This window comes from Hyaena hyaena, unplaced genomic scaffold, assembly GCF_003009895.1.
Source record: "Hyaena hyaena isolate Hyena2069 unplaced genomic scaffold, ASM300989v1 scaffold_858, whole genome shotgun sequence".
Classification (NCBI taxonomy): Eukaryota; Metazoa; Chordata; class Mammalia; order Carnivora; family Hyaenidae; genus Hyaena; species Hyaena hyaena.
In genome coordinates this window covers 467,011-480,841 of record NW_024081484.1, presented here as the reverse complement: position 1 = coordinate 480,841, position 13,831 = coordinate 467,011, and the positions used below count along the sequence as shown (strand labels likewise).

General features: G+C 38.0%; 1 protein-coding gene across 8 annotated transcripts in view; it reads right to left on the bottom strand.

Moving 5' to 3' along the window:
• CROT (carnitine O-octanoyltransferase) overlaps positions 1-13,831 on the bottom strand; it is a 49,464-nt gene that overhangs the window by 21,491 nt on the left and 14,142 nt on the right. For all 8 annotated transcript variants that reach the window (XM_039219973.1, XM_039219976.1, XM_039219972.1 and 5 more), the window contains 3 exons: positions 8,992-9,100; positions 6,358-6,451; positions 5,443-5,568 (listed from right to left, as the gene is read on the bottom strand). In XM_039219973.1, coding sequence (XP_039075904.1) covers positions 5,443-5,568; positions 6,358-6,451; positions 8,992-9,100 — 329 coding nt within the window. The remainder of the gene's footprint in view (positions 1-5,442; positions 5,569-6,357; positions 6,452-8,991; positions 9,101-13,831) is intronic.

The window sequence follows — 13,831 nt, the reverse complement described above, 5'->3', positions numbered from 1 at the left end:
AGCACAAAGACCCTAAACCCATAGTTTTCAATAACAACACTGAATGTAAATGGACTAAATGTCCGAATCAAAAGAGATAGGGTAGCAGAATGGATTTGAAAAAAAATTCCATTTATTTGCTGTCTACTAGAAACTCATTTTAGACAGGAGTACACCCTCAGATTGAAAGTAACGGGTTGGAGAAAAATCTATCATGCTACTGGAAGTCAAAAAAAAGCTGTAGTAGCTATACTTATATCAGACAAACTGGACTTTAAATTAAAGACAGTAACAAGGGATTAAGAAGGGCATTATATAATAATTACAGGGTCTATCCATCAGGAAGAGCTAACAATTATAAATGTCTACACTCCAAATATGGGAGCACCTAAATACATAAAACAATAATCACAAACAGAAACAGTCTTATCTATAAGAACGTGCTCATAGCAGGGGACTTTAATACTCCACTTAACAGCAATGGATAGATCAACTAGATAGAAAATCAATAAAGACACAAAGGACTTAAATGACACATTGGACCAGAAGGATTTGACAGATATATTTAGAACTCTATATCCTGAGGCTATGGAATTCACATTCTTCTCAAGTGTGCATGGCACATTCTCCAAGACAGATCACGTACTGGGACATATAGCAGCCCTCAATAAATATAAAAGAATTGAGATCATACCATGCACACTTTCAGATCACAATGCTATGGAACTCGAAATCAACCACAGGAAGAAGTCTGGAAAATCTCCAAAAACATGGAGGCTAAAGAACACCCTAAAGAACAAAAGGGCCAATCAGGCAATTACAGAAGAAATTAAAAAACACATGGAAACAAATGAAAATGAGAACACAACAATCCAAACTCCATGGGATGTGGCAAAGCAGTCCTAAGAGAAAAGTACATTGCACTCCAGGCCTGTATCAAGAAATTAGAAAAAGCGCAAGTCCAAAATCTAACAGCACACCTAAAGCAACTAGAGGGAGAGCAACAAGAGCACCCCAAACACAGTAAAAGAAGAGAAATAATAAAAATCAGGGCAGAAATAAACAATATAGAAACCAAAGAAACAGGTGAATAGATGAATGAAACCAAGAGTGGGTTTTTTTGAAAAAATAAACAAAATTGACAAACCTCTAGCCAGGCTTCTCCAAAAGAAAAGAGAGAGCACTCAAATAGACAAAATCATGAATGAAAATGGACTGATTGCAACCAACTCCTCAGAAAGACGAGCAATTATCAGGGAATACTATGAAAAACTATATGCCAACAAACTGGACAACTTAGAAGAAATGGACAAATTCCTAAACACTCAACACCAAAATTCACACCAGAAGCTATAGAAAACCTGTACAGACCCATAACAAGTGAGGAAATCGTACCAGTTATCAAAAATCTCCCAACAAATAAGAGCCCTGGGCCAGATGGCTTCCCTGGGGAATTCTACCAGACATTTAAAACAGAATTAATACCCATTCTTCTCAAACTATTCCAAAAAATAGATATTGAAGGAAAACTTCTTGTCTCATTTTATGATGCCAGCATCACTTTTATTTCCAAGCCAGTCATAGATCCAGCAAAAAAGGAGAACTACAGGCCAATATCCTTGACACATACAGATGCAAAAATGCTCAACAAGATACTTGCAAATCAAATTCAAGAGCAGATAAAAAGAATTATCCACCAAGATCAAGTGGGCTGGTTCAATATTCGCAAATCAATGTGATACATCACATCAACAAAAGACAAGACAAAAATCATATGATCCTGTCAATAGATGCAGAAAAAGCATTTGACAAAATAAAGCATCTCTTCTTAATAAAGACGCTCGAGAAAGTAGGGATAGAAGAAACTTATTTAAACATCAAAAAAAGCCATCTACGAGAAGCCCTCGGCTAACATCTACCTAAATGGGGAAAACCTGAGAGCCTTCCCCCTGAGATCAGGAACATGACAGGGTGTCCGCTCCCACCACTGCTGTTTAACAGAGTGCTGGAAGTCCTAGCATCAGCCATCAGACAACAAAAGGAAATAAAAGGCATCAGGATTGGCAAAGAAGAAGTCAAACTTTCACTTTTCGCAGACAACATGATACTCTACATAGAAAACCCGACAAACTCCACCAGCCTACTAGAACTGATCCAAGAATTCAGCAAAGTTGAAGGGTACAAAATCAACATACAGAAATCGGTTGCATTTCTATACACCAACAATGAAGCAACAGAAAGAGAAATCAAGAAATGGATCCCATTCACAATTGGTTAGGAATAAACCTAACTAAGGATATAAGAGATCTCTATGATGAAAACTATAGAAAACTTAAGAAGGAAATTGAAGAAGACACAAAGAAATGGAAAAACATTCCATGTTCATGGATTTGAAGAGTAAATATAGTTAAAATGTCCTTACTACCCAAAGCATTCTACACATTCAATGCAATCCCAATCAAAATTGCACCAGCATACTTCTCAAAACTAGAACAAACTATTCTCAAATTTGTACGGAACCATTAAAGACCCCGAATGGCCAAAGTAATATTGAAGAAGAACACCAAAACGGGAGGCATCACCATCCCAGACTTTAGCCTCTACTACAAAGCTGTCATCTTCAAGACAGTATGGTATTCGCACAAAAACGGACACATAGAACAATGGAATAGAACTGAGAACTCAGAACTGGACCCAAACATATACAGCCAACTAATCTTTGACAAAGCAGGAAAGAGTATCCAATGGAAAAAAAGACAGCCTCTTTAACAGATCGTGCTGGGAGAACTGGACAGCAACATGCAGAAGAATGAAACTAGATCATTTTCTCACACCATACACAAAAATAAACTCAAAATGGATAAAGGACCTAACATGAGAGAGGAAACCATCTAAACCCTAGAGGAGAAAGCAGGCAACAACCTCCTTGACCTCCACTGCAACAATTTCTTACCTGACACATCCCCAAAAGCAAGGGAATTAAGAGCAAAAATGAACTATTGGGACTTCATCAAGATTAAAAGCTTCTGCATGGCAAAGGAAACAACCCACAAAACTAACAGGCAACCGATGGAATGGGAAAAGATAGTTGCAAATGACAGATCAGATAAAGGGTTAATATCCAAAATCTGTAAGAAACTCACCAAACTCCACATCCAAAAACAATCCAGTGAAGGCATGGACAGAAAATATGAACAGACACTTCTCCAAAGAGGACATCCAGATGGCCAACAGACACATGAAACGATGCTCAACACACCTCCTCATCAGGGAAATACAAATCAAAACCACACTGAGATACCACCTCACACCAATCAGAGTGGCTAAAATGAGCACATCAGAGGACTCTAGATGCTGGCGAGGATGTGGAGAAATGGGCACCCACCTACACTGTCGGTGGGAATGTAAACTGGTGCAGCCCCTCTGGAAAACAGTGTGGAGGTTCCTCAAAAAATTAACAATAGAACGCCCCTATGATCCAGCAATTGCACTGCTAGGAATTTACCCAAGGGATATAGGAGTGATGACGCATAGGAGCACATGTACCCCCATGTTCAGAGCAGCACACTCAACAACAAAAAAAGAGCCAAAACATGGAAAGAGAGTAAGTGTCCATCAACGGACAAATGGATCAAGAAGATGTGGTTTATCTATACGATGGAATACTACATGGCAATGGAAAGAATGAAATCTGTCCATGCGCAGCAACATGGATGGACCTTGAGGGTGTTATGCTGAGCGAAATAAGTCAGGCAGAGAAGGACAAATACCATATGTTTGCACGTATAGGTGGATTAGGAGGAACTTAACAGAGGACTGTGGGGGAGAAGAAGGGGGGAAATAGTGGGGGTGAGGGAGGGAGGCAAGCCATGAGAGACTCTTGAATGTTGAGAACAAACTGAGGACTGATGGGTGTGGTGGGGGACGGGGGGTGATAGGCATGGAGGAGGGCACTTGTGGGGATGAGCACTGGATGTTATATGGAAACCAACTTGACAATAAACTATTTGTTAAAAAAAAAAAAACAATAAAACACACACACACACACACACACACACACACACACGAATTCGTATCCCACTAAGCCTGTTTCTTAAACAGGTTCTGGCCCATTGGTGAGCCATGAAAACAATTTAGCACATCACAGTAAACATTCATTATACAAAGAAGGAACAAAATAAAAATAAAAATCACAGTCTATCACAGATAGTAAAAGTAATTACTATTTTGTGAAACTTCTATTATGTGTATGTATGAACGTAGTGGGCTACAATCGACATACATGTCTAACTAGACTACAAGTTCAAACACTACATTAAAATATATCCTTCCTCACAAAGTATGGTGACTCTCCCAAGGTGCCTGGGTAGCTCAGTCAGTAAAGGATATGATTTCAGCTCAGGTCATCGTCTCACAGTTCTTGAGTTTGAGACCCGCATCAATCTATGTGCTGACAGCTGAGCCTGGAGCCTGCTTTGGATTCTGTCTCCCTCTCTCTGTGCCCCTCTCCCACTCACCCTCTGTCTCTCTCAAAAATAAAGATTTAAAAAAATTTTTGAAAATAGAAGTAGTTTGGGGGCACCTGGCTGGCTCAATGGTTGAGTGTGCGACTTCGGCTCAGGTCCTGATCTTGCAATTTGGGAGTTTAAACCCTGTGTCCAGCTGTGTGCTGACAGCTCAGAGCCTGGAGCCTATTTCAGATTCTGCGTCTCCCTTGCTCTCTGCCCCTCCCCCACTCTTGGTCTGTCTCTCTGTATCTCTCAAAAATAAATAAATATTAAATTTTTAGAAAAAAGTTTGATGACTCTCCTACTAAAAAAAGTCCAGCTAAAGTTATAAAAGTTATTTTGACCTACAAGATATTTCAACCCTTTATTACTTCTATTATTTAATCATGATGAACCCATAATGAAATAATTTAAGTGTTTTCAAAAGACTAAGAGACTTCTACAAATATGACTACTACCTTTTACTGTTTCCCAGGAAATGATAACATTACCCGGGGAGAGGGGGGCAGGGGAGGAAACAAAGTAAAGCTACATTTACTCTCTACTCACGACTCACTTAAGTCAGTGTGTCAATAAAACCAAATGACAAAATAAATTACTTACAAGAGTGATATAACTCCTAGGACCTCACCAACTAAGATGTCAAGGCACACTGGTATGGGTTACAGAAAGGTTCTCGTGTCACCTTTAGCCCAGTGTCCTATGTAAATTTTCTGTCCATGCAAACAATAGTCATACTTCTTTAAACAATGTGCAACACATATCTAAATTACCTAAACAATGAGGCGAGAATTTACAAAAGATTATTTATGTATAGGCTTCGATCTGGTGTATGTATATATGACAACTAAAGTAAAAATTTTAAGACACTACATGTAGCAAAAAATCTTTTCATCTTCAATATACATAAGAGTCTTCAAGAATAATCTGTAAGAAGAACAAGATAGTCCAGTACCTGAGAATAGTCTTCTGGTGTGACATGTGGACTGCTATCCTCTATGGAATACACCAGTAAACTGCTCTGAATTTTTTCTAACCTCGTCAAATTCTCTGGATCAAGACTAATCAGATATTCTCGTGCCTAAGAGACAAAGAGATAATGATCAAATGTTACAAGCTAAATATATCCAGAAAATCTAAAAATAGTTTGTTAGGGAAACGGTTTATTACGTAAAGTATAAGTGCTTTCTGAAAGTAGAATATTCCTATGAAATTTTTCATGAGCCAAAATGGTATAAAGCAAAGAGGCAGTTACCATTAACTTATATGGAAAAATGTCTGAATGTTCCCAGCCCCCCAAAATAACCTCGCTTTTGCTTTACCGATAACACAGGACACGTCTTGCTGGGGGGCGCACAAATAAAGTCAGATACAGCACAGATGCTCACAGACACAGAAGCTCACAGCTTGCTGGTGAGATACTGACGGTAGCTCCAGGGGAAGGGGCTGGGTGCTGCCACTCTTGCTGCTTGGGGAATGTGCTGTGATCAACACTTGCTGACACTAGTTTTGCTTTTTGCCTTTTTTCATAAAAGCAAAAATCCTCTTTGGGTTTCTTTCAGTGTGTTAAAACAAGTACTAATGTAGGTCCTTTGTGAAAGTGTAGGGACATAACACAAACTTTCAAAAAGTGGGGGATACCTGTGCAATGAATAATACCTATTACATATTTGAAAATTGCTAAGAATACTTTTTAAAAGTCCTTATCACAAGAAAAAACAATTTTTTATGTGAGATGATGTTAACTAGATTTATTGCTATCATTTTACAACATATACAAATATCTAATCATTACGCTGTACACCTGAAACTAATATTATGTTATGTCAATTATACCTCAATTAAAAAAAAAAAAACTGTAAATGATAACCTTAGCCCATCGGGTTCGCTCCTCACTAGTTAATGCTGGTATGCCAGGTCCATCAGGTTCACTATGGCACTTCTTGTGAATATATGTCAATTGCCTTAGGGAAGATTAAAGAAAGAACATATAAAAAGCATAAGCAGGATCACTAGCTACTTTTAGCCTTTAATAGGTCATAATGCTTATCAGTACTTAAAACATTTTGACATATTATCCAAACGAAGGGATTATGATCTCAACAGCAACAGATTTATTTCCCACACCCCATCTTTTTTTTTTTTTAAAGTGTGAGTAATGTGGCCTATTAACACAGAAGTATATTTGATAATAACTTGACTCAGGTAATGATCTCACAGTTTGTGAGTTCGGGCCCCGCATCAGGCTCTGTGCTGATGGCTAGCTCACAGCCTGGAGCCTGCTTCAGATTCTGTGTCTCCCTCTCTCTCTCTCACCCTTCCCTGCTTACGCTGTCTCTCTCTCTCTTAGAAATAAATTTTTTTTAATAAAACAAGGACACAAAAACATAATCCATATGGTAAAGGGTGAATAAACTGGACTACATTCAATGAACAACTTCTCAGGAGAATGGCTAAAATCAAAAAGAAATAAGTTTTGGGGAGGATGTAATCCTCATGCACTGTTGGTGGAAATGTGAACTGTGGAAAACAGTACTGAAGTTCCTCAAAAAATTAAAAAGAGAAATACCATATGATCCAGTCATTCCACTAAAGGATATTCCCAAAGAAAATGAAAACACTATTTCAAAAAAGACTTATGCACCCCTATGTTCACTGAAGTATTATTTACAACAGCCAAGATATGGAAGTAACCTAAGTGTTCACAGATAAACAAATGGATAAGGAATATGTGGTATGTATACACATACACAGTAGAATATTACACATCCATTACAAAAGGATGAGATTGTACCATCTGCTGTAACATGGATGGACCTAGATGGTATTATACTGAGTGAATTCAGTCAGACTGAGAATGACAAATACCATACAATCTTACTCATGTGGAATCTAAAAATACAGATGAATTAACAAAAGAACAAACTAATGTTGCCACAGGGGAGGGAGGGAAAGGGGAAAACCAAAATGGGTCAAGAGGAGTGGGAGACATAGCCTTCCAGTTATGGAATCAGTAACTCATGGGATTAAAGAGTATACTATAGTGAATAGTCAATGATATTCTAATAGTGTTGTATGGATGGTAGTTGCACTTCTGGTAAGCATAATACAGGAAAATGTTTGGTCACCATGCTATGCACTTAAAAGTAACCTAACACTGTGTGTCAACTACCCTAATAGAAAAAAAAAAAAAAAGAACTCCTTTTGATCAAAAAATACTTTAATAGCAAATAGGGCAGTTATAAATATCTTCTATTCTCTGTATTTCCATGCATAAAAACAACAAAAGGCTCACATCCAAAATGTATAAAGAACTCCTCCCACAAGAGTCATTTATGTGTGAAAATGCTAATTATTAGTTTAACTATTTTGGAAAACTGCGTTATGTACTGAATTTAATGTTCACATACCCTATGACTAAACAAGTCCTTTCCTGGGTATAATCAGACAGAAACCGTACAAGGATTCTCACAGTAGCATCTTTTGTACTAATGAAAACTGTAAGCAACCTAAACAATTATCCTTGGGAAGAAGGGAAAGCATGGTAAGTGACAACTGGTACTAAGGAAATTTCTAATATACTGGAAATGTTTTATTATCTTCACCTGGTGGTGGTTACATGAGTAGCTGTATACTTCTGTGTGCACTTTTGTACATGTTTGTAATAATAAAAAATTTTTAAGACATATATAGACACATACAACTCAACATTTATTTTAAAAACTAGGAAAATTTGAACTAATGATTGTATATTAATGATATTAAAGAATTCTTCATTTTCTAAAAGAAACAAGTCATTAGGTACGATAATGGTACTGTATGTGTATGATTTTAAGAGTCCTTATACTAAAATATTTATAGTGAAAATATATTATGTCTGAGGTCTTTTTTTTTTTTTTTTACAGTAATTCATAGGAGAGTGAGGGGAGGGAAAGAGGAGATATAGTTGAAACAAGACTATGAATTTATCATTATTGAAGCTAGAAGATAACTGTTGAAGCTCAGGGAGGAGAACATGGAAGAGCTTCATTATATAGTTCCCTCTAAATTTTGAAGTTTTCCATAATATACTTTGAAAATATACACACAAAATACTATACATACAATCTGCACATACTATTTATATGTATTTAAATACATACTAAGTATAAAATACACACATTCTTTTTTAGAAATCTTTATGTGCATATAAATTCATTAGAACAGATACAGAAGAATAGAATTCACCAAACTAGTAATAGTGAGAAATTCGGGGGCAAGAAATGGAGTTGGTAATATGTTGAATGTTTTCCTTTTCTCCAAGAGAATATATTCATATACATCTAGTAAAGTTAAAAATTAAAACTAAAAATAAAATAATAAAGTTTTAAAAAGTGAGCATATATAGAATTATTTATTTTTAGCTTACTGTCCCCTTATACAAAGGGAATTGCAAACAAAATTTATGTGTTTTAACTGAAGCAAAAGCTTAACACCTCAAGACTCAAGAAAGTAGTTTGAAAACCTGTGAATCTCTGGTGGGGTCATCAAAGATCCTTCATGCATTACATCAAAGACAAAAACTCGGCCTCGACAAAGCACCGTAAGGTGAGTTGGAGAATGCCCTTCACTCTCTGGAATAAGAAACAGAAAATACAAACTCAATCTCCCAAAGTTAAACAAGAGTAAAACTGCTTATTTATATCCAAAAGAAGAAAATAATCCTTGCTCCAATACTTGATAATATATTCACATAGTCATCAAAATTATCATATGAACAATAAGGTGATGAACTTTCAATTATGATATAAATATACACTCTTGAAGTCTATCAGGTGAAACAGCCAAAAATCCACGGATCTTCAAGTATTTGTACACTTTGAGGCTTACATAAATCCCAAACTCCTGCAGGGCTTTCTAGTTTATTAATGGATAGAAATGGCAAGGGTAAAAGGGGAGCAAAGAATCCTATAGAAGAACTGTGTGAATTTGTTTCTCTTTGGCTTTATTTCAATACTGAGTGCTTATCAGATAATTTAATTGCAGTAATATCTAGCTATGATTTCTAAATACAATAGTTCTCAATTGAAAAAGGGCACTGTTTGAATGGCAAGGAGAATGCTTTTTACCAAATCTAGTTTTAATTAAGGCTCTAATCACACCTGGCAAGCCACTGACACTTGATTCTATGATTTGTTGGGCACGCTTTAACTCCCTAAGAACGGTGTTTGCTGTAAATCTCAGCATATTCTGATTTAGCCCAATTTTTCAATTACTATTGCCTTTGACAAAGGTCCTGCTTTATGATCACTGTTCCATTCCTCTAAGAAAAAAAACAGGGGTGCCTGGGTGGCTTAGTTGAGTGGCCGACTTTCACTTAGGTCATGATCTCGCGGTTCGTGGGTTCGAGCCCCGCGTCGGGCTCTGTGCTGACTGCAGGCTCAGAGCCTGGAGCCTATTTCAGAGTCTGTGTCTCCCTGTCTCTCTCTAACCCTCCCCTGTTCATGCTGTCTCTCTCTCTCCTAGAAATATATTAAAAAAAAAAAAAAAAAAGAGAGAAGACATATACTGCCAATAGCAGGAAATTTACTGACTGATATTATGTACAATGAATTATGGTAACTGCTTTACACATATTGTATGATGAAACCCATCAACTATGAGGAAAGGCCATCTCCTCATAGCTCTATTTTTTCTCTTATATCCTATTTCTTCCAGTTCTAGGAGGTAAGGTATGTATTTTCCTTGTCCTTCATGGCTACTTCCAAAACATTTCTTCTCTTTCCTTCAATGAAAACCTCCATATGTTTTTACATTTAATGCTACTACATATTATTGCTGCCATTTACTGACCACACCCTATTCAAAATTTAGGGCTGGAAAAGAAAAAAGAAAATACGCCTGATGGCAAATTAATCAACAAATGTTGGGAGAATGACATGATAAGAGGGCATTACCTCAGGAGGAAATAGCAATTGCAAAGGCATTAGGACAAAATGAGATGGCTTGCTTGGGATGCCTGGGTGACTGTTGGTTGAGCATCCGACTTCGGCTCAGGTCATGATCTCATGGTTTGTGGGTCTGAGCCCCATGCTGGGCTCTGTGCTGACAGCTAGCTCAGATCCCAGAGCCTGTTTCAGATTCTCTGTCTCCATCTCGCTCTGACCCTCCTCTGCTCATGCTCGCTCGCTCTCTCTCTCAAAAATAAAACATTTTTTAAAAATTTTAAAATTTTTAAAAAAGTCAGTACAGCTGCAGCAGATAGAGAAAAGGGTAGAATGGTAGGCAGGATCAGGGCCAGGTTATACTGGCCTCAGAAAGCACTTCCAATTTTAAATATGATGAGAAGGAAGCCTATGGAGGGTATTAAGGAAGACAGTAATGTGATCTCATTGGTACTGGAAAAGGCCACTCAGGCTGCTCTATGAAGAAGAGATCGTAACAGTGAAGAGGACATACAGCAAGATCAGTTGGGAGGTAACTCAAGGGGTCCAGATGACAATGATCCAAGTGAAAGGTGATGGTGGGTTTGAATGAGGTGTGACGCTTGAAGGAGACAAGAGGTCAATTTTTTTCTTCTTTTCAGATGAGAGATTCTACAGATTGGAACAATCCAATAAAGAGGGAAAACTAATAATGCAGCAGAGAGAGAGAGAGAGAGAAATTCAGAAGCAAGGTCCTTGATTACACAAGAGGAGGTGGGGCCCAGTGCACTATACAGAGGGTTGTCTTTAGGAGTCAAAGCAGTTCATCCATGTAAAGAAGGGAAGGCAGAGTGAATGAATGTACAATAATGTACTGCAAGGGGGATGCAGCAGGATGGACAAGTATTTGAATGAGTATGTTTTCTATGACTGCTGAAACAAATTACCACTAACAACACAAATGGATTATCTTACAGGTCTGGGGAGCAGAAGTCTGACACGTGTCTTACTGGGCTAAAATGAAGGTGTCAGCAGGTCTGTGTTCCTTCTGGAGGCTCTAGAGGAGAACCAGTTTCCTTTGCTTTTCCAGCTTCTGGAGGCTGCCCACACTCTTGCCCTTAAGACTCTCCTCTTCCATTTTCAAGACCATCAAGGGAGGATCACGACTTTCTTATCCTGCCATCAGCTGGGTTTTCTTCTGCCTCCTCCTTCACTTCTAAGAATTCTTGTGATTACTTTGTGCCCACATGAATATTCCAGAATAATCTTTCCAGGTCTAGGTCAAGTGATTAACAACCTTAACTTCATTTGTGACCTTAATTCCCCTTTACCTTGTAACCTAAAACACCTGACAGGCTCCAAGAAATAGGAAGTGAATATCTTTGGGGGGCTGAGGAGCAATTATTCTGCCTAACAGAAAGGTTGGTAAATTTCATGATGGAAAGACAGCTTTACATTTGTTGAGAATAAGAGCTCATTAGCTGAGAATAAAGAAAAGAAAAGCATGAGACAGCTTTCTGGAAGACAGAGAATAACCTCACAAAAAAATATGGCAAGGTCGGGGCACCTTGGTGGCTCAGTTGGTCAAGCAACTGACTTTGTCGCAGGTCATGATCTCTCAGTTTGTGAGTTCAAGCCCCACGTCGGGCTCTGTGCTGACAGCCTGGAGCCTGCTTCTGATTCTGTATCTCCTTCTCTCTCTGCCTCTCCCCCGCTTATGCTGTGTCCTTCTCTCTCTCTCAAAAAAAAAAAAAAAAATTAAAAAATTGTTTTTAATATGGCAAGGTCATGCTGTGGATCCATATAAGTTTTAACGGAGAAAATTAATGAGGTTTTCTCAGGCCAAGTCAATTGCTAGCATAAGTATCTTTAGTATGTAGAGGTAAGAGAGAATTAAAATTAAACAGTGATGACGGGTGGGTGGAGTGGGGTGGGCGGGCAAAGATTTTAAAGTGTATGCAAAGGAGTGATTACAGTGGAGAGGCAGGCATGTAATTGTGAAGAACTGTAGCATAACTGCATTTAAGTCACAATGTGACCAAAGAAATAGCTAAGGGGGGCTACTAAAGAAAGGGAGTTGTGAAGAAAAGGTGGAGATTAGAGGGAGATGCTTATAATTTCAATATTAGAGGAGATGGAGTTTTTGATAATAACAAGGTCTAGGGCACGACCACAGAAGTATGTGGCTCCCTGAGAAGGAATGGAGGTACAGATTACTAGAGGAAGAAAGTGAAGCAAAGCAGAAGTCATGGATAATCTACAATTGGAAGTTTAAATCATCAAGGCTGTAACTGAGGTAGTAATGGAAAGAAATGCAGGGAGCCTCATGCTAAAGCAATCAATGAACAAAGGGGAATGATCAAAAATAAAGTCATTGCAATCATAGCAAGCATTGGTGATCTCATCTGATAGCTTTCCTTTTTTCCAGAGCTCAAATTGTAGGAAAAAGGCAAAATGGAAAGGACAACAGGAAATAAAGAGCAAACAACATCTCCTACATTTCTTCTAGTACCAAAGTATGAGAAAAAATATACCCACTTGAGATGGTTACAGGGAATGCACTAAGCTCAAAGAATAATCAGGGTTAGTAATAGAACCCTTCAGAAGTAAACAGGAACTTTCAGAGAGAAGGTTGAAGATATAAAGGATTTTGCTAACTGTGTGCTTCATAAAGTACAAAAGAGTCTCGAAAAGTAAGGGAGAGTAGGTCACAGTAGTGAGGAACGCAGATTAAATTAGCCTAAACACAAATCCACGAATCCAGATGACAGGCTATGACCTGACAAGTCTGAACTTCTAGGCAAAACGAGGTAAACAGGGAAAAAGGCATGACCAAATTAGTCTTAATGGTCTCTTAAGGGAGAAATAAAAATAAAAAAAGTTCTAAATATTGCCTCTTTACTACACCATTATTTTAGCCACAGCAGCTTACATGCTGCCTCCACATAACATAATTTCTTCAATTTTCTCTGTATCCAAGATAGATTCCATGACCCGTTTTAATTTCTCCCTTCCAAAACACTTAAATCTTTCACTCTCCCTCTGCTTGATTGTTGAAGAAAAAACACATTATCTAATTTAACTTTAAATTCATAAACACATCATTTCAAATGGGCACTCAACACTGATCAGCTACCATATGTTTCCATAGCAAATTTGCTTCTCCTACTTTACAAAAACGACTAGTATTTCGAACCTTCTTTCTCCTCCAATCTTCTACCCCAGCTGACGACCTCAGTTATCATTTCACCAAGGCAAACATAAGGAATCCACAGGGCGTCATCTTCTCACAACAAAACTGGTCAATTATGTCCGCATCTAGATGCACACTTTCTGTATTTCCTCTCATCTTTGGTCATTTCTCACCCCTCCGCCATTTCTATGTTTGACATTCTCATCTCTTTCCAAAAACTGGCTGTTTATTCTTTCCCCTGCAAGATT